The 20,563-nt window shown below is 45.7% G+C and overlaps 1 protein-coding gene across 2 annotated transcripts in view; it reads left to right on the top strand.

The window, feature by feature from the left end:
• PTCHD4 (patched domain containing 4) overlaps positions 1–14,321 on the top strand; it is a 59,077-nt gene extending 44,756 nt beyond the window's left edge. The window contains exons 3-4 of one of the 2 annotated variants that reach the window (XR_014546320.1): positions 419–5,536; positions 11,701–14,321. Coding sequence is in view for 1 of the 2 variants with exons in the window: in XM_083606439.1 (XP_083462565.1) it covers positions 419–2,052 (1,634 nt within the window). In the remaining variant the exon portion in view is untranslated. Of the gene's footprint in view, positions 1–418; positions 8,960–11,700 lie in introns of those variants that run through there. The other variant, XM_083606439.1, reaches the window with a different exon arrangement.
• The last annotated feature ends 6,242 nt before the right edge of the window (positions 14,322–20,563 follow it).

Below are 20,563 nucleotides of genomic sequence, written 5' to 3' on the forward strand. Positions count from 1 at the left end.
AGCTCAAGATTAGATTTCGACAATGTGTTCTGCAATATAATAAATCTAAATAAATATATTCTGTGTGACATTTTGCATCAGTTATATGTAGACATATCAAGATCATTCATAAGTACAGTTACAGATAGGTAGTCGTGTTGGTCTGCCATAGTCAAAACAAAAAAAAAGTTTTCCTGCCAGTAGCACCTTAAAGACCAACTAAGTTAGTTCTTGGTATGAGCTTTCGTGTGCATGCACACTGAAGAATATCTGAAGAAGTGTGCATGCACACGAAAGCTCATACCAAGAACTAACTTAGTTGGTTTTTAAGGTGCTACTGGCAGGAAAAAAATTTTTTTATTCATAAGTACAGTTAGAGAAAGAAATGTGATAATCAATGAAAAGAAATTAATAGATGGCCCTGTTGTCATTGCTATAGGTCATGGAACCAAAGGAGTGTTTGAACTTCTGTCAGGATGGCGCCGGACCAGAGAAAGCCTGCCCTTCAAAGACAGGGTTGCCGACGCCTACTCTGATGTGATGGTCTCCTACACCATGACAAGCTCCTTGTACTTCATCGCCTTTGGCATGGGTGCTAGTCCTTTCACCAACATTGAGGCTGTGAAAGTCTTCTGCCAGAACATGTGCATCTCCATCCTGTTGAACTACTTCTACATCTTCTCCTTCTTTGGTTCCTGCCTGGTCTTTGCTGGACAGTTGGAGCAGAATCGGTACCACAGCATCTTCTGCTGTAAAATCCCCTCAGCAGAATACCTGGAAAGGAAGCCTATTTGGTTCCAAACCATGATGAGTGATGGCTACCACCACTCTTCTCACCACGAAACTGATCCGTACCAGAACCACTTTATTCAACATTTCCTGCGGGAGCATTATAATGAATGGATTACTAATATCTATGTTAAGCCCTTTGTGGTGATACTGTATCTCATTTATGCTTCCTTTTCCTTTATGGGCTGCTTGCAGATCAGCGATGGAGCCAATATTATCAATCTTCTCTCCAGCAATTCTCCAAGTGTCTCCTATGCTGTCGTTCAACAGAAGTACTTTAGCAACTACAGCCCAGTGATAGGGTTCTATATCTACGAGCCCCTTGAGTACTGGAACGGCACCGTCCAAGATGACTTAAAGAAGCTGACTGAAGGTTTCAACACCCTGTCCTGGATTCAACAGTATTACCAATATCTGAAAGCTGGGAATATTAGTGCCACCAACAAAAGCTATTTCCATAGCATCCTGCAAAGCTCCTTTTTAAGAAAGCCAGAATTCCAGCACTTCAAAAATGATATCATTTTTTCCAAGGCTGGAAATGTTAATAGCATAATTGCATCCCGCATGTACCTTGTGGCTAGGACTAGTGAAAAAACACAGAGAGATGTTATCGAGTTACTGGAGAAGCTGAGACCCCTGTCTCTGAAGCAGAGCATCAAGTTCATCGTGTTCAACCCCACCTTTGTCTTCATGGACCAATACAGCCTCTCTGTAACCATGCCGGTCTTGATTTCAAGCTTTGGCATCTTACTGGTGTTGCTGCTTACCTTCTTCCTGGTGATCCATCCTCTAGGGAACTTCTGGTTAATTCTCACTGTCACCTCAATAGAGTTGGGTGTTCTTGGCTTGATGACTTTGTGGAACGTTGACATGGATTGCGTTTCCACACTGTGCCTTATTTACACTTTGAATTTTTCCATAGATCACTGTGCACCCCTGCTTTACACATTTGTACTAGCAACTGAGCACACCCGAACTCAGTGTATCAAAAGCTCCCTCCAAGAACACGGAACAGCAATTTTGCAAAACGTTACTTCTTTTCTTATTGGGTTGGTCCCCCTCCTTTTCGTGCCTTCAAACTTGACCTTCACACTGTTCAAATGCTTGCTGCTCACTGGCAGTTGCACACTTCTGCACTGTTTTGTAATCTTACCTGTCTTCCTAACATTTTTCCCACCCTCCAAAAAGCACCACAAGAAAAAGAAACGAGCCAAACGAAAGGAGCGGGAAGAGATTGAGTGCATAGAAGTTCAAGAGAATCCTGATCACGTGACAGCAGTCTGAGTCACGCAGAACTACATGGTTTTTAATTGCGAAAAGAAACGCTACACTGAGCTGGAGGGAAAGTAGAGCAAAGATCTCCGCTGCTTGCGCTGGCCCACACGAAACAAGTTTAAGGAAGCCCCAAAAAGGAGTATTTGTGGCACATGGAGGTGAAAGTGTTGTTAAATAATAACCAGAGGTTTCCCCCCCTTTTAAGGGCAGAGGAGGAAAACAAGCCCCAAACTTCCCCTATGATCCTCTCAATTCACTGAGGGAAATGTTCCACAATACCCTATAATATAAATGGAAGTTTCTGGGTAATATCTGTTGGTGTCCCTCTGCTGATGGAAGGCACCCCTCAGTGGAATGGGAAGAGAGGCCATTTTGGGCCATTTCCCCTCCCCTGCAGCCTTTGCTAAATCTGCTGTGTAGGGTGGTGGGGCTCTCTAGAACAGATACAGGGGCTGGGCAAGGGGCTGAAGGGGGAGGCAGAATAATTGACTAGAATCCCGCTCTCCCACTGATGGATGTCTTTCAACAGCACAGAGACCCCCCTGGGCACCACTCCATATTGCCAAGTTCCATTACCAATAATTTTCAAGCCAGAAAAGGTAACAAAAACAGAGGGGAAGTAGTTATGGTCACAATAGGGAGCATGTTTATTTTAAGAGATTGTTCTAAGTAAAACCTATGCAGTTGGAAAGAAAATGTTCAGTAAATCAAAGCCAAAGTACTTCCCTATGTGCCACCATGAAAAACTGTGCCATTTGTTCAGAGAGTAAACCTATGCTCCCCTAAAATTAATTGTAGAGAAATTGGCTAAGCAGGCCTTTGGCGATACTCCCAGGGCACTTGAGACCATCAGAGGCAGCCCCACGTATGTCAACCTGAATTCTAAGAGAGGCTCCTGGCTGCGCCACGGCTGCACCACCTGTAATTTTTGCAGTGCTGTCCTTTGGCTTCCTACACATTCTCTGTACCAACATTAGACCAGAATACTAATTAGCCAGATGTGTCCACCGTCACAATAGCTCAGGCTCCAAAGACACAGCATGGAGATCACTTTGTGCCTGAATCAAAAGTATTGAGCACAGAGCAAAGGGAAGCTCCACGTGTGAAGTTCAAAGTGAAATACCATTTCTCTGCCCTGAAATATTCTCTAAACTGCGCATCTTGCATTTCACATCTTGGCAAACTGATCAGTTGATGATGCCTTTTGCCACAAAATATAACAATAATGAGAGTTATTAAACATAAAGGCACCAGCTGCTTGGGAAATTGGTTTTTATGCAGCATTACTATTAAATGCCTGATAGAATGTCTGAGGCAAAGCAAAGCTTTATGGCTGTTGAGAATTATAGATGAACGCAGTAAATTTGTCTCTTACTGCATGAGATTAGAGTTATACCATTACAAAAGGGTAGTCTCTGCTTTACAAAGCATACAAGCTTAGAAGTGCAAGAGAAGGAATGGAAAGAGAGTGAGCCAATAATACTCGGAGAGGGTGATATTTTGCCCTGAGTTAAGCCACGTATTTCTCTCTTCCAAAAAGCATTCTAGAAAGTGTTTGCTTCCTGCATTCTTGAATGCAATCTAGCCTTGCATAAACAATGTCTTCCTGCAATATATTCCATATATTACAATCACTGTTTAAAACAAATGTCAAAGAGAGTGTGAGGAAGGGGTTCATCCCTTTCGAAGGAGGTTCAGACCGCCGCCCAGTCCTTCCATGCATGTGGCTGTGTTTGTAAGAGGGGACTGACGCACCGCTCAGTGGAGTCCTCCCCTCCTTCCCCAGCTGCCCCTTCAGTAAGGTGGGGTGAGTAAATCCTAAGCAAAATCCTGGGGATGAGGTGGAAGTGCTCACGATTCTCCCACGGAAAGTAATGACAAACCCAAATATTGGCAATGCAGGGGAGAAAGAGGGCTTCCATGGCCCACGTGCAGCCACGTCCCACGTTCTTGGTTGTAGCTGCTTTCTGAACTTCCATGACACCAATGCTGTAAACAGATTCTGATTAGCAAATGTGTCTGATCCAAAGCCATATTCTGTAAAAAAACACACACCATATTATGTCATATTGAGTCAGACCATCTAATTCTTATTCTGACTGGTGGTAGCAATTTAAGACTGAAGGCAGATTTCCTTTTAACTGGAGATGCCAGGGATTTAATCTGGGACGTTCTACATGCAGAGGATGCATTCTAGCAAAGCACTGATATGTCTCTGCAGCTAAAGTGTTGTGGATAACTATTACCCTGCTTATACATTTTCCATCTCCATTGATTTTATTTTATGAAAAGCATATCCTAAAAAAAAGGTAACTGCTCTCAAAATCCCCATCTGCTGCCACAAGATGCTAACATTTTTCACTTATTTTCTCTGTTGTCAACATCAGTATCTGAAATGTTTAAATCCAAACGGAAAAGTTTAACTTAGTGTGGAATTTGTCTGCTCTTAATCTGGACGTTCACCATTTGGTTGAAATATCCTCATTGGCAGGTCTTTGTCTACAGCATTTGAAGACTCAAGTATTCTCATCTGGTAAATCAGCATTTTAAATTATGAGCAACACCTTAATGTCACATTTTGGTACATCAAATCTTTTGAAACTTGATTTTGTAACAGGCTACATTTTAAAATCTTGTCATGCCAAAATCAGGGATGGGTGGGAAGAAGATGGGCATTGCAGCATTTGTCGAGGACTCACATACTCATTCATCACAATCTCTTGTCTTCCTGAACCCATTCAGATGACAACAGGTGAGGTCCAAGCATGGTGAGAAGGGAAGAGAGGATACTTTACCTGAGGCCGGCTGGGGGGTGGGAAAAGACCAAGGCTACTTGATCGCCCATTTGATTGCCCTATGGAAATGATCAAAGTTATGTGTTAGATGCTTTAGGTGGCACCTCTCCTGTTCCATCCCCACCATCAGGCCTCAGTGCCCTTCACCTGTTGGAGGTTGAAGGTGTGCAGCAAGGAACCCGTCTTCCGGCATGATTTAGATGATTGACTCTGCAGGGTTCTTGAGCACTTGGAGGCTTTAATGGGGCCAAGAGACAAGGATGCAGCTCACGGCTATCGAGCATCCCTGCTTTGCCTCTCTTTGTGCAAGGACAAGGACAATTGGACAGAGTTTATATTGCTCTATATCTTTATGGTGATATTTCCTGGAGCCAAACAGAAGTAGTGTTAGAATGTGTATGCATGTTTGTGTTTGTTTGTTTGTTTGTGTGCCTGTGTGCGTGTGTGCAGATAGATAGGTAATGTGCTTGCTTGTGCAGGAAACTCTAGGAACTGTAGATTGAAAAAGTGGTACACCTTTCCATCTCTCTCTTGTGACATAATCTGTCAAGCACTAAAAGAGATCCTTTGTTCTTCATTCATTTCCTACATTCATAGGCAGGAGGAGACTGCAAGGTATGGTAGTAGGAATGAGGGACTAGCACCATAAGAATCTGGTAGATGGAGGGCCAAACTACAAGTGTTCACACTTAAATCATGTGAGTATATTTTACAGTTATAAATAGCAGCCTCCCAGGGCGAACAGGGTTAAGGCCATTGTGCCAGGGAGGAGGAACAAAGAGCTACTACCACAGTCCCAAAGAAAATCTCCCCTGAAGCTGCTGCTTGAATTACAGTAGTAGGGATCCCACTGCTACCAAAGGGTGCTTTCCTCCCAATGCAAACAGCAGCTTGCGGGGAGGCAGTTTGCATGAGGACCACAGCATGGGAGGACTGGATTAACTCCCCTACTACAGGCCATGGCCCTAGTCATAGTTGCAACTACTGTTTGCAAAAAGGTTATCTTGCAAGTTCTAAAAATCCAGGAGGCCTTCTCTCTCCTTCTCCTCCACCTCTTTATCTCTGTCTCTGTTACAGTTTTTTACTGAGCCCATAGAAATGAGCTTGAGCACTTCACACAGAAAGAGGCAGACACCTCCTACATTGCAAATCATTCATTATACAAAGACTATGCCCATTCTCACCTGTTTCCAGGCAGGTTCTTTCCACAGTGCTTTGAAGGCAGGGGCGTAGGAAGGGGGGCGGTGGGGGCGGACTGACCCAGATGTCATCCCAGAGGAGGGAGACAAAATCCCCCCCCCCCGGGCAGATCACCGCCACGCCGATCACCGCCCTGGGCGGATCGCCCGGCCCCCAGGTGCACGGGGTGTGCGCTGCTCCGGGTGCCCGAGCGGCTGGCTCTGCCGCTGTTTGAAGACGGTTTCTTTTCTTATGCCATGTGATAAAGGAACAACTATAGAGACAAAAACAAACCCCTGTGTTGCAATACAGAATAATCTGCTCAAATGCAGCTGAAACACGTGGCTAATGAATATAGTAAATGTGTTATTAGTAGTAGTAGAATGTCATCCAAAATTACAATTCATCAACTTCAATATAATATATATATCAGTCCATAACCAAGAAGTAGTCAACGAAATGAATTGCTGGCGGGGAACACCATGACACCTTTCAGTGGATGAAGTCCAAGACAGTATATCCGGATTGAATTAATTGTTTCAAAGATGAATCTTCAGCTGATGATGAAATTGAATACATTACATACAATGAATGACTTCTTGGTTACGGACTGATATATATTGTATACATTGGAGCAGCCTTTGGCTATAAGCAATAAACTTTGACTGACTGACATATATATTATTTTGAAGTTGATGAATTGTAATTTTGGATAACATTCTACTAATAATAATAATAAAACATTTACTATATTCATTAGCCATGTGTTGCAGTTGTATTTGAGCATGTGATAAAGGAAGGAAGAGGAAAACATTTTGAGAGGACCTGAAATGCCCCTTTCAAGATACCATTGTAGCTTATCAATGTATTCATTTTTTTGCATTAATACTGTATCTCTGATACACAGCATTCTTGATCTGTCCTTTGGTTAGCAGAGCTGTAGTCCATAGACCTTAGTCTGCAGGAATCAGACTAACTTTGGAGACAACTTTGGAGAGTTGCTATGTTCGTTTGCTGTTTGTGTTAGCCACCCAAGGAATACATGTGATTTATACTAGACATGTATAGTAACAGCGCAATATATAAATGTCTACTCAGAAATAAGCCCCAGGAGAGCAATTCTATGCTCTGCAACTAGGTCTGGAATGATAACAACGATTTTTGGGATGGTAGGGGCAAGAATAAGGGGGACATCACCCCCCACCCCCCGTGTTTTGTTATAAAAAGCACATCAGAGATGGTCTGAATCAAAATGTGGCTACAAACTAATATTTAAAGAGCTCAAAAACAATTGTGTATTTTTCTTTGTTTATCAGTCAGCCAGTAAATACATACTTTAGTAATTACCTTCAATATGTGCAGATGTAAGCAAATATGTTCATCTCTGAGGTGCTACTTCATGCTATAAAAGAAGGGGGACGGTAGAAATGGTAGCTGTTTGGAGGCTTGGTTGTGATTTTGTTTGTGGGGGGCCACGTGCTCAGCTAGAGTGCATGGTATGAGTGGGAGGGGCTACTGCTGAGAGGAAGCCAGGCTGGAGGAGGAATCAGAATTGTAGAGTTGGAAGGGGCCCCAACGATCATCTAGTCCAACCCCTTGCATTGCAGTAAGTGAGTTGTGGAATGATTTAGCAGCCAGCAGCAGCAGCTTGACTTAGCTGCTTGCAGTCTCTGGGAGCTCGTGACCAGGACACCTAAGCAGGGGCCTTGTGAGGGAGAGGGCTGGAGTGTGGTCTCGTGGTGGGCATAGGACCAGGAGGCTGGGGGCTGAGAGAGCTGCTGCAGCACCCGGAAGCGCCTGTGCCATGTTTGCCTTCCTGCCTGAAAATGTGCAAAACTGCCCCTGCATCAAGTGCAAGCACTTGCGGGAGGAAAAGGCACAGCAATTGAGGCCTTCCTATCTGCACTTGGAGCTACTGGGCAAGTGGAGGGATTTCTTGATAGAGCAGAGCGGTCTGTCCAGGATGTGTGCACTTGTGAAGGGATCCGTGACCTGGAGCATAGAAGGCAGATGGAGAGTACAGTGGTACCTCGGGTTACAGATGCTTCAGGTTACAGACTCCACTAACCCAGAAATAGTACCTCGGGTTAAGAACTTTGCTTCAGGATGAGAACAGAAATCGCATGGTGGCAGCGGGAGGCCCCATTAGCTAAAGTGGTACCTCAAGTTAAGAACAGTTTCAGCTAACTGGATCTCCAGAACGAATTAAGTTCTTAACCCGAGGTACCGGTGTATATGGGTAAAAAATGTAGGAGAGAAAAAGACCAGTGACCTTATTGTGGGGGTCTGCTATATAGACCTCCAAGCCAGACTGAAGACTTGGATGAGGCCTTCCTACAGCAGGTTACTAAACATTCAAAAAGGAGAGATATAGCAGGCTTAGTCGTTGTTTGAGGACTATCCCTGCCTGCAGGTCTGGTCCTGACCGGAAGGATACTGGAATCAGCAAGAGAAACGTACATGACCTGAAAGTGTTGCTGTGTAATGCCAGGTCAATGATGAATAAAACCACTGCCATCCACGACCTGATTGTGGATTTGACCTGGCATGTGTGACAGAGACCTGGTTGGATGAAGCAGATGGGCCTGTCCTTGCCCCCCCCCCCAGGTTTCTCTTACGCACAGAAACCCAGGTCATGTGGGTGGGGAGGGGGCGTTGCAGTGATTTTTAGGAAGTCATTAGTCTGCACCAGGCGTCCTATTGGGAAGACCCAGTTTTCTGAGTGCATGTTCTGGAAGTTGGGCAATAGGAGCAGTACAGGATTCCTGTTGGTGTACCGACCTCCCCGCTGCACCAAGGATTCCCTGCCCGAGCTGCTTCAGGTCATGGCGGATGTTCTCCTGGAGACATCTAGTTTGGTTGTCCTAGGGGATTTTAAAATCCATGCCGACACAACCTTACAAGGGGCTGCTCGGGACTTTGTGGAAAGCATGGTCTCCATGGGGCTGTCACTGAATAAGTTTTGTATTGTTTTATTGTTGTTAGCCGCCCTGAGCCCGGCTTCGGCTGGGGAGGGCGGGATATAAATAAAATCTATTATTATTATTCCCCTCTGCAGGGAGGTGGGACTGATTCGGATAGTCCGCTCCTGCTACTTAATGGATCCAATTGGCTTCCAGAGAGTGGTAGGGAATGTTTTATCCCAAGTTGATGGCCTTTTAGCTGATTCCCTGGTGGCACGCTGGAATGCGGAGTTAGCCAGGGCTATTGACTGTCTGACTCCGAAGCACCCTCTCCGATTGCATGGAGCCCAGACAGCCCTGTGGTTTTCCCCGGAGCTGAGGGCGATGAAATAATCGTTGAGACGGCTAGAGTGCCGGTGGCAGAAAACTCATTCTGAATCAGACCAGACACGGGCTAGAGCTCAACGTCGAGCCTATCAAGTGGCAATGGCGACAGCAAAGAGGGCCTTCTTCACCGCCTCTATTGCATCTGCAGAAAACAGCAGCAGGAGACTTTTTCAGGTGGTTCACAATCTATCGGAACCACCTGCACCACCGGGGCCTGGTAGGGACCCCAAGATCTCCTGCAATGCTTTTGCAAAGTTTTTTTGCAGATAAAGTCGCTCAGATTCAGAAGGAGGTAGACTCCACCGTGGGAGCAGGGCCAGGGCGGGGGAGTGCTAGAGTTCTGTCTAGTCTTGTTGCATGGGATCAATTCCAATCTGTTGCCTCTGAGGATGTGGAGAGGCTGCTTGGGCAAGTGAAACCGACCACCTGTCTCCTTGATCCTTGCCCATCCTGGCTGATAAAAGCAAGCCGGGAAGGGCTGGGCGATGGGCTCTGCGGAGTGGTGAATGCTTCCCTCTGTGAGGGAGCCTTCCCAGACCCGCTGAAAGAGGCGGTCATTAAACTGTTTCTTAAAAAAAATATCTTTAAACCCGGCCAATATGGCCAACTATTGCCCAGTCTCAGATCTACCATTCTTAGGCAAGGTGATTGAGCGGGTGGTTGCTGAACAACTCCAAGCACGCCTGGAGGATGCGGACCATTTGGATTCCTTCCAATCGGGATTCAGGCCTCACCATGGGACTGAAACTGCCTTGGTTGCGCTGGTTGATGATCTCCGTCGGGCTAGGGACAAAGGTGAGAGCTGTTTCCTAGTTCTGCTGGATCTCTCAGCTGCTTTGACACCATCGACCATAACATCCTTCTGGACCGTCTTAAGGGGCTGGGAGCTGGGGGCACTGTCATACAGTGGTTACGCTCCTTCCTCCTGGGCTGTGTCCAGAAAGTAGTGTTGGGGGATGAGTGTTCAGACCCCTGGGCTCTCACTTGTGGGGTGCCTCAGGGTCTCGTCCTCTCCCCCATGCTTTTTAATATCTATATGAAGCTACTGGGAGAGATCATCAGGAGGTTTGGGCTGGGTGTTCATCAATATGCAGATGACACCCAGCTCTACCTCTCCATTAAATCAGAACCAGTGAAGGCGGTGAAGGTCCTGTGTGAGTGCCTGGAGGCGGTTGGAGGATGGATGGCGGCTAACAGATTGAGGTTGAATCCTGACAAGACAGAAGTACTGTTTTGGGGGGACAGGGGGCAGGCAGGTGTGGGGGATTCCCTGGTCCTGAATGGGGTAACTGTGCCCCTGAAGGACCAGGTGCGCAGCCTGGGAGTCATTTTGGACTCACAGCTGTCCATGGAAACGCAGGTCAATTCTGTGTCCAGGGCGGCTGTCTACCAGCTCCACCTGGTACGCAGGCTGAGATCCTACCTGCCCGCAGACTGTCTGGCCAGAGTGGTGCATGCTCTAGTTATCGCCCGCTTGGACTACTGCAATGCGCTCTACATGGGGCTACCTTTGAAGGTGACCCGGAAGCTGCAATTAATCCAGAATGCGGCAGCTAGACTGGTGACTGGGAGTGGCTGCCGGGACCATATAACATCGGTTCTGAGAAATCTGCATTGGCTCCCAGTACGTTTCCGAGCACAATTCAAAGTGTTGGTGCTGACCTTAAAAGCCCTAAACTGCCTCGGTCCTGTATACCTGAAGGAGCGTCTCCACCCCCATTGTTCAGCCCGGATTCTGAGATCCAGCGCTGAGGGCCTTCTGGAGGTTCCCTCATTGCGAGAAGTGAGGTTACAGGGAACCAGACAGAGGGCCTTCTCAGTAGTGGCACCTGCCCTGTGGAACACCCTCCCTTCAGATGTGAAGGAAATAAGCAGCTAGCCTATCTTTAGGGAAGTTTTTAATATTTAATGCTGTACTGTTTTTAACACTTGATTGGGAGCCACCCAGAGTGGCTGGGGAAACTCAGCCAGATGGGTGGGGTATAAAATATTATTATTATTATTATTATTATTATTATTATTATTATTATTATTATTGGGGACTTCAAGTTCTCCAGTATCTGTTGGAACTCACACTTTGCCAGGAATGTAAGGTCCAAAAAATTCTTCCATTGCCTCACTGACAATTTCATTTCCAAGAACGTGGAGGAAGGAACAAGGGGATCATCATGTTTTGGACCTGCTCCTCACCAACAGGGAGGAACTGATTGATGAAGTGGAAGTACTGGGGACCTTGGGAGGAAGTGATCGTGTTCTCATATTTGCTTCAGTGCTGTCGACATGGTTTTGGGATGTCAAACCAATGGTACAATCTCAGGCCACTTTTATACTAATATCTTCCAGTACATTTTTTGAAGTTGGTGGAATTCAATATCCATTATGTTCTCTTCCAGCTCTTCCTTGAGGGTTTTCAAGGAAGTATAAATCAGGGATGGGGAGCCTCCATCTATACTATCGATGGACTGCTTCCATTAGTGACTGCACAGATGTTTTCATCCATACTGCGTACATTTCTCAGAGAGCCATCCATCCCATCTCTGTCGCTTTGAAGGATGTCAATTTTGTAAGTACATTACGAATATTGGCATGGGACGTCCATGAATTTTTTTGCCTAGCGTCATAGATGTGTCTAACATCAATGTCATAGCCATCTTCTGGGGAAATCACTGTGATTAGTCTGTTTCACAGGACTACATGTCCCCTGGAATGTAGCTTCATGGAGATTTTTCTCCGTGTAGTCAACTGAAAGGTTCTGAAGAATATTTGTCCATTGCAAAATAAATAAGTAATAAATCTTTGCAGAATGGGGTGCACGGTGACTGTGTCAGTCTTCCTGGGCTGGATTGCCTACAAAATTGTGTTACAGCATTTGCTAGTGGGCTCATGCATGCTTCAACTTCTCTGTCCCACTGCTTCCCCCCACCCCACCCCAGGGAAAGCAGCTCATACTGCTCACGCAGAGCAAACGGCAATTTGGGTTTTCTCTGGATTGCCGTTTATTCCAATTTAGAACTAAAGAATGAATTTTCCATTCCATGGGAAAGGAGTGAGGCAAGGGGGAAACCGCTCATGCCTAGGAAGGGTGGGTCAAGTGGGAAACTGCTCGGTCGCCTGCTTTCTGGGCATGGGAGAAGCAGCAGTGTGGACAAAGATCTTAGAGTCTCATATCACTCTTTCACTCAACCCAACTTGCCTTTACGGGTGCCATCTTGATAACAACCTCTCTCCCGTGATGCCTTGTGCCTGCTGATGTGCTCTGATGCGCTGCCTGTATGCATGCTCAACGTGATTAGGCTTCTCTGCTATGGCATAAAACCTATGCATGGGCACTAGGACTTTCTGTAACACTTCCTTCCTTCCTTCCTTCCTTCCTTCCTTCCTTCCTTCCTTCCTTCCTTCCACATAGGATCCTTTTGGATATTAACATTTTAGCAGAAACAAATAATAGCTGTTTTGCTTTACACTGTAAGTGGAATAGTAGCTCTGCTCCCATGCGTCATACACTCTGCAGCCTGTGGACAGTCCTCCCTTCCCTTTGACTGATCAGGATTTCCCCATCAACCATGATAGGCCAACTACTCTTTTGGAAATTGTGCAGCTAGCTGAGGTCTGAAAAATAACAGGAAGTGAGGTGTTTTCTTCCAAATGAGTGAGTGAACAAAGAATGTGTCTGTCCAGGAAGCAGACATTGTGTGCAGTCAATATCCAGCCTTAAAACTTTTGTCTGGCTCATATTCTTCCAAGTCAAATGTATGGAGGCCATTGATTTGCAATTTATAAAGAAATGTTACAAAAACATGGAAACCCCCCCTCCCCCCCCATCAGCTAAGCGGGATAGCTCAGTTGGAAAGAGCATGAGACTCTTAATCTCAGGGCTGTGGGTTCAAAGCCCACGTTGGGCAAAAGGATTCCTGCATTGCAGGGGTAGGACTAGATGACCCTTGTGGTGCTTTCCAGTTCTACAGTTCTATGTTTCTAAGGCTAGACTAAAGTGATCAAGCATAAAGGAATATCATCCCATGTAAGGGAGAGATTGACAGCTGTTCTGAATGTCCAGCTCACACCATTGCACTTGCAGATGCCAAACCATTGCAGGCAGACATCTTCAAGAAATCCATGCCCCAGCATTGCATCACAAATCTCCCTTGGAACCCCCACATGTAACCAATTATTCCATGACTAGCAGAATTGCTGCCTAAGAAAATATATAAATAAAGGCGCAATCCCCGCAGACTGTTTTGCTTGCCAGATTGGCAGCTCTGCCTGCAGGGTCTGGATGTGACGTTCCACCTGGCTGTGCAGCAACATCCACGGTGCCCTTGGAAGTGGGGCGGAAGAGGCCCCTTTCTCATGATGCCGCCTTAGGGTGTGCCTGAGCGTCCACATGGCAGGGCAGGTGAGGACGCTCATCCACAACCAGTTTCTTGGACTGCATCTGCACTGCCATAGTTTCTTCTATGTGTATGTAAAATATATTTTGTATCTCTGTGTGTATTACTTTTCCCGCCCCAACCTGGCCACAGTGATCCATGCGACGGTCATCTCCAGGCTTGACTACTGTAATTTGCTCTACGCGGGGCTGCCCTTGAAGCTGTCCCAGAAACTCCAGCGGGTGCAGAATGCTGCAGCGAGGCTCCTCACGGGGTCTCTGCCATGGAGCATATTCACCCAGTGCTTTTCAAGCTGCACTGGCTCCCGGTGGAGTACAGGATCAGATTTAAGGTGCTGCTTTTGACCTTTAAAGCCCTTCACGGCCTAGGACCCTCGTACCTACGGGACCGCCTCTCCTGGTATGCCCCACGGAGAGCCTCAAGGTCCATAAATAACAACACCCTAGTGGTCCCGGGCCCTAAGGAAGTTAGATTGGCTTCAACCAGAGCCAGGGCCTTTTCAACACAGAGCCTGGTAAAACGCTCTGCCTTATGAGACCAGGGCCCTGCAGGATCTGATTTCTTTCCGCAGGGCCTGTAAGACAGAGTTGTTCCGCCTCGCCTTTGGCTTGGAGCCAATTTGATTCCCTCCCTCTCTTTCTTTTTTCTTTTCCTTCTCCTCCTGCGATGAGGCTACATTTTAATATTTTAATTGTTTCAATATTTTAATGTTGTATTTTTAATTTTGTTTTTAAGTTGTTGTCAGAGCTGCCCGAGGTCCCAGCTCACAAAGGACCAACGCTGCTTCGTTGTTAAGTACAAAAGTATTTATTGAAGTTCAGTTTCACTTCCAGAGCCGCAGCGCGCAGCTCTACGTCTCAACTGTCAGACCGCTGATGCTCCGTCTGAGTCTCCTCCCCCCAGACACCAATTTAAGACTCTAGCCTTACTCCACCTCATCCTCTGTTCCTTCCGCCTCTGGTTCCGCCTGTCCGTTGGGGTCTCGACCTTTCTAGACTCTTCTGACGCTGAATCCCCTGAGCCTTCCCCCTCCCTCCGGCGGGCTTTAGGAGCTGGTTCCCCATCCGGGTCTCCTGCTGTCCCCCGCGCCTGTACATTTGAACTTGGCGCGCGCGCCCAGCCCATAACTTTCCTCCTGACCCTTTCACTGCTGCTGTCACTGCTTCCCCCTCTGGGGGGGCTAGCTGCAACTGACCTCCCCTCCGTTGGAGGCGTGGTCAGCCCTGACTCACTTTCTCTCCCCGCTGGAGGAGACGCTGGCCCTGACACATGTGACTCTTCCCCCCCCACTACGCTCTGGTGGGGAAACTGGTCCTGGTCCCCCACTGCTGCTTTGGGGTTCCCCTCTGGCTCCTTGTTTCTGGTGCGTCCCCCCTGGGACCCCTCTTGCCCTGACCGTCGGCGCCCCCTTCTGGGAATCTTCTGATTCGCTGGAGAAGCTTATGGAATCTCTCGGGCCACTGTCATACTCCCCTAAGCTGCCCTCGGATTCTTCCCCTTCGCTCTCCATTTCCTCTCTCCCCAGTGCTCCTGCTCCTGAGCCCCTGACAGTTGTAATCATTTAACTTGTTTTTATTATTGCTTGTAAGCCGCTCTGAGCCCGGCCTTGGCTGGGGAGGGTGGGGTATAAATAAAAATTATTATTATTATTATTATTATTATTATTATTATTATTATTCAACTCAGCTATCATTTGGGGCCTGTGTTGTTCCTTTCAGTATCTAAATCCTTGAATGCCATTTATTGATTCACGTGGCCCATTCTTTGGCATTGTTTCTGAAGCTACCATTTCATAAGGACATATGAACATGGATACATGATAACTCATGAAAAGGTTTGTGCAGGAAGCTGGTTTTGGTAGCCAAACAGGTTTGGGGGCTTTTTTAAAGCCAAGAAGCTTTGAAAAATAACACTAGCTACTGTCACCACCAATATGATCTAGTGAATGTGCTGGCATAGGGGCAGCAATAATGAGACCCCAAGAAACCTGGAACTAGCACTCTTATTTCAAAATGCCTTTCCTCCCTCAAATAGACATTTTGAAACACACACACACACAAACATCAAATCAGCACGAAAATGTTCAGGAAATATGGACGATGGCTAGCTAAGCAGCTTTAGTCCAGGAGGCGACCCTCAAGTCAGGTCATGGCCTATTTGGCTAGGATTACACATTTGAGCAGTCCAGAAATCATTGCCTTCGAGTTTGTTCTACACGGGTTTTCTTGCCCCTGTGAGAGCAGCACACAACCAAATCATGCCTATGCAGCATCACATTCAGTACAACCCCTATGGGCTGTGAGAAAGAAGCCCTGGCCTGGGAAAATGGCACTGAGCAGCATTAGCAGATATGTTAGTGAGTAGCAAGTGGTCCCTCCCTCCCTCCCTCCCTCCCTCCCTCCCTCCCTCCCCCCAAAAGTGAACGTTTTCTTAGTTGGCTCCCACTTCCAAAACCTGGAAGTCAAAAGTCCTACTTGAAGTTAAAACTGGTGCCAGTAAGTAGCATAAGAGACAGGAGGCAGGGAGATAGTTTTATATTTGAAGGCTGCCTTTCCAGTTTAAGGTTATCAAGGACAGTAACACCCCGTCCCAATAAACGTCAGAGCGTCTGAAGGGTTTGAAGGCAACCTCCATGTAGAATAATAGAGAATGTCGGGAGCTGCGTGGATAGACTTGGCCCCAAGCAGGAAGCGGGGAAGAAGCACATTCAAGTTGACTTACACGAGGTTGAGGGAGAAGCTACTCACTTCACTATTTGATGTTCCAAAATCAGGAAATGGCCTCAGAGGAGCAGATGGCAGCAATGTGGCCACCAGCACTCTGGCCCAGTTAGTCACATTCACGGGGACTGGACCCTCATAATAATTCCTATGCTGCCTTTCCATGTCATTGAACAACAAGAAAACTCCACATTGGACGCAAAGATTGTGGAAAGTGGATTGCTAAATTTAGGTTCCTAAAAAATTCATTTAAGGCTGAATTATTTAGGCATAGAAATGTGACCTGAATTTCAGAAGTGTTCAGCATCCTGCAGGTCTTTCTGACTACTTACACATTGCTTGAATATATATATATATATATATATATATATATATATATATATATATGGAGGGGGGAAATAGGATGAGGGAAGTTAAGGGGAGAGATGGGGGGGAGGGAGATAGCTTCCTCCATGCTTCCTACTAACAGCTCCCATCAGCTTCTGTACAAGGGAGGTGGAATCTCTTGAGGGCTTGTGAGAAAGGCTGGTAATTACAAAGACATTTACATCTCTTGGAGGCGTTTTCCATGTTGCTTCTAATTCCTGGTTCCAATATAAACTGAGCAGTGATATCAGAAATGCTTATGTGAGGCGGCCCTTTTGAGATGGATGATCACACATTTTCTCTGAACTCCTGATGCAGATGGAACATGAAAGGCCATGGTAGTTTCCCCTAGTGTTAACTTCAGGGACAATAAAACACAACTGAAGAGAAGGAGAGGGAGAGGAAGAGGAAGAGGGAGAGGGAGAGAAAGAACATTACATAAAAGAACTAGGACATTGTTAATATGTTGGTTAATATGTTTGTGGGATAGGTTTTCAATAGCTGTGAGTTAAATTCAATACAGCTGTAAAACCACCATCACTGATAAATTCTGATAAACTATTATTATTACCATCAATTCATAATCATAGGGAATAATAGTTTCTGTTGGATTGGAGGTTTGCACAAAAAGGACACTGAGTTTGGAAACAATCAGCCCCACCTTCCATTTTAAAAATATGGGTTAGAGAAAAAAGAACATGCAAAGGCAGCATTTTTTAAAGCCCCCCATTAGCATAATCTGCATAAATTTGTAGCCAACTAACTTTTACTCAGAGTAGGCCCAACTGTTTACATCCAATTATTCTTTCAGAACCTCAAGGTGGTGAACATGATTCGCCTCTTCCCCAGTTTATCTTCATATTAATCCTGTGAGATAGGTTTGGGTTAAGAGATTATGACTAGCCCAGGGTCAACCCGTGTGAGTTTCATGGCTCAGTCGGGATTTGAACCCTGGTCTCCTGGGTCTTAGTCCTGCTGAGGGACTCAAAAATATTTATTGACATGGAATGTGCAGCAGTGTCTTCTGCAAAAAAATAAGATCCTAAAAATCCCACCACATAACTACAACCTTCAGACATATTTCAATGTATAGCTATGCTGTTATTTTGTTGCTGTTGTTGTTTAGTCGTTTAGTCGTGTCCGACTCTTTGTGACAATTCATATGATTTTCCATCAGTTGAAAGGAAGCTGAGGTGAAGGCTATATTTCTCATTTAGGGAACAACTGAAAGTACCTCTAGGTTGAAACTGTTAGAACATCACAACAAAGCTTGGACCTGAGGGATTCAGCACCTTCTCATTCCTCCATCCCCTGCCAAGCCAGAGACCTAGCGGAATGAGCTTTCCTCCTATTGTTTCCTAAACTTGATCTTGGATTGAGAAGAGATCCTCCCATTGTTTTCGGTGGGACAGAAATCACCCACTTAAAAGCCTGGAGAAAGAGAGCTGTGCTAGAGGGCAAACCTGGCTGGTGTTGGATGTGGTGCTTCGGCTGCCTTCCCTTCTTTCCCTTGAGGACGGCAGACGAATGAGAAACGTTCATTTAATCCTCACTCTGTTCTTAACAAGAGAGTATCAAATATGCTATGCAAAATGAAATGCAAACTTTACATTCCATGTTGTTATTTCAGTGCTGTTGTTCATTTTACGGAAACAAAGTAGAGATTTAAACTTCCTCAGACTTTTATTTAATGCCAGGCTTTTAGCACCGAAACTGTGATCCTGGGAAGCCCTTTCTAAGTTGCTTAAGGAAGTCATACGCCTTTTGCATTCCTTGCCATTTGCAGAGCTGCCATCACAACCAAGCCATAAACTCCACCATCTGCGCTGGGGAAGTGCTGGTCTCGGGGGCGGCTGTGTGGTGCTGAATTTGAGGAGATGCAAAATATTGTGTGTTTATCAAAGATAGCAATTAGTATTCAGTCCAGTTAATGGGAGATACTACTGTAGGCTTCAATATTGCCATCTGTTTCATGGAGCATTTAAGTGTATTGTAATACACTTGATCCATCAAAAACTTCTTGCATTCATTACATGAGATTTGGAGGGGAGAGCTGCAGGTTCCATAAGAACCTGCAGTGCATTGAAGTCCCCCAGACCATTTTAGGGACTGAAAGAGAGCCCACCGGATCCAATATTTGTGTGAAGGTTGTATTTCACCAATTTGCATGCTCTTCACATTATAGCACAACATAACATACCAGCACATACTCCAGTACAAAATTACGGAATGGGCCGTATGAGTTATAGTGTTGATTAACTATGCTAATCGGCACATATTTACATTATTTTACAGGGTTCATTGTATTAGGATTCCTTATACAGCTTTATTATTTTGTTGTAACCATCAGCTGTTTGGCTCACTGAAAATTGTCAAGGAATCCAGATTATTAGTATTGTCCTATATGCAGTTATTCGTAGGGTGGTGACTAATATACATTTTATATTAGAAGTGTAGATTGGGCGATGATAATCTGATGAATGCTCTCAATTATTCTGAAGTTTTGTTATGTTTATCTTCTGGGGGGAGGGCACTATTCTCAGTATCTTGCCAAAATTTACCAGCTTGTGTAATTTTGTATCAAAAGAGAAAACTGATTTTTAATTAAACTTCTATAAAAATAACAAAATGTGTTACTTTTTATTTCTTATGCGGTTCTGTTAAACAAATGCAACATATCATAGCTCATCTATGACCAGGAGTGACCCAGGAGAGGGGACCAGTGATGGGGGCGGGGAGTTGGTGCTGCCTGACAGAGGAGGACAGGCCAGATGTGGCAGCAGCAGCAGCAGAAGAAGAAGAAGAAGAAGAAGAAGAAAGGGTATCTTAAATTTTGCTAACCTTTCACTGCTTAGCGCAGATATTCATGGGAACATCAAAGAAACGTCAAAGAAAACATTCGTCAAACGTGTTCTAATTTCTTTGAGGACCTGTTTTCTTAAATGAAAGTTTTGGCAAAGATGGCAATAAAAGAACCTTCCCACGTCTGTAGTAAAGGTAAAGGTAAAAGGACCCCTGACCATTAGGTCCAGTCGTGACTGACTCTGGGGTTGCGGCACTGATCTTGCTTTATTGGCCGAGGGAGCCGGCGTACAGCTTCCGGGTCATGTGGCCAGCATGACTAAGCCGCTTCTGGCGAACCAGAGCAGTGCATGGAAACGCCGTTTACCTTCCTGCCGGAGCAGTACCTATTTATCTACTTGCACTTTGTTGTGCTTTCAAACTGCTAGGTTGGCAGGAGAAGAAGAAGAAGAGTTTGGATTTGATATCCCGCTTTATCACTACCCGAAGGAGTCTCAAAGCGGCTCACATTCTCCTTTCCCTTCCTCCCCAACAAACACTCTGTGAGGTGAGTGGGGCTGAGAGACTTCAGAGAAGTGTGACTAGCCCAAGGTCACACAGCAGCTGCATGTAGAGGAGCGGAGACACAAACCCGGTTCACCAGATTACGAGACTACCGCTCTTAACCACTACACCACACTGGCTCTGGGACACCACACTGGAGCAGGGACCGAGCAACGGGCGCTCACACCCATCGCAGGGATTTGAACTGCCGACCTTCTGATCGGCAAGCCCTAGGCTCTTTGGTTTAACCCACAGCGCCACTCGCGTCCCTTGCTTTAACATGTAGTTACCTTTTAAATAACACCATTTTCACACTATCTGCCTTGCGGTAATAAATCATTCATCCATGGTGCTGCAGTCTCAGCAATCTACGTACCTAGAGCAGGAGGCAATCAATATTGCTCCAGATCTAAAGTGGGATGTGGTTTTGAGAA

Source organism: Podarcis filfolensis, assembly GCF_964270895.1.
Source record: "Podarcis filfolensis genome assembly, chromosome: 3".
NCBI lineage: Eukaryota > Metazoa > Chordata > Lepidosauria > Squamata > Lacertidae > Podarcis > Podarcis filfolensis.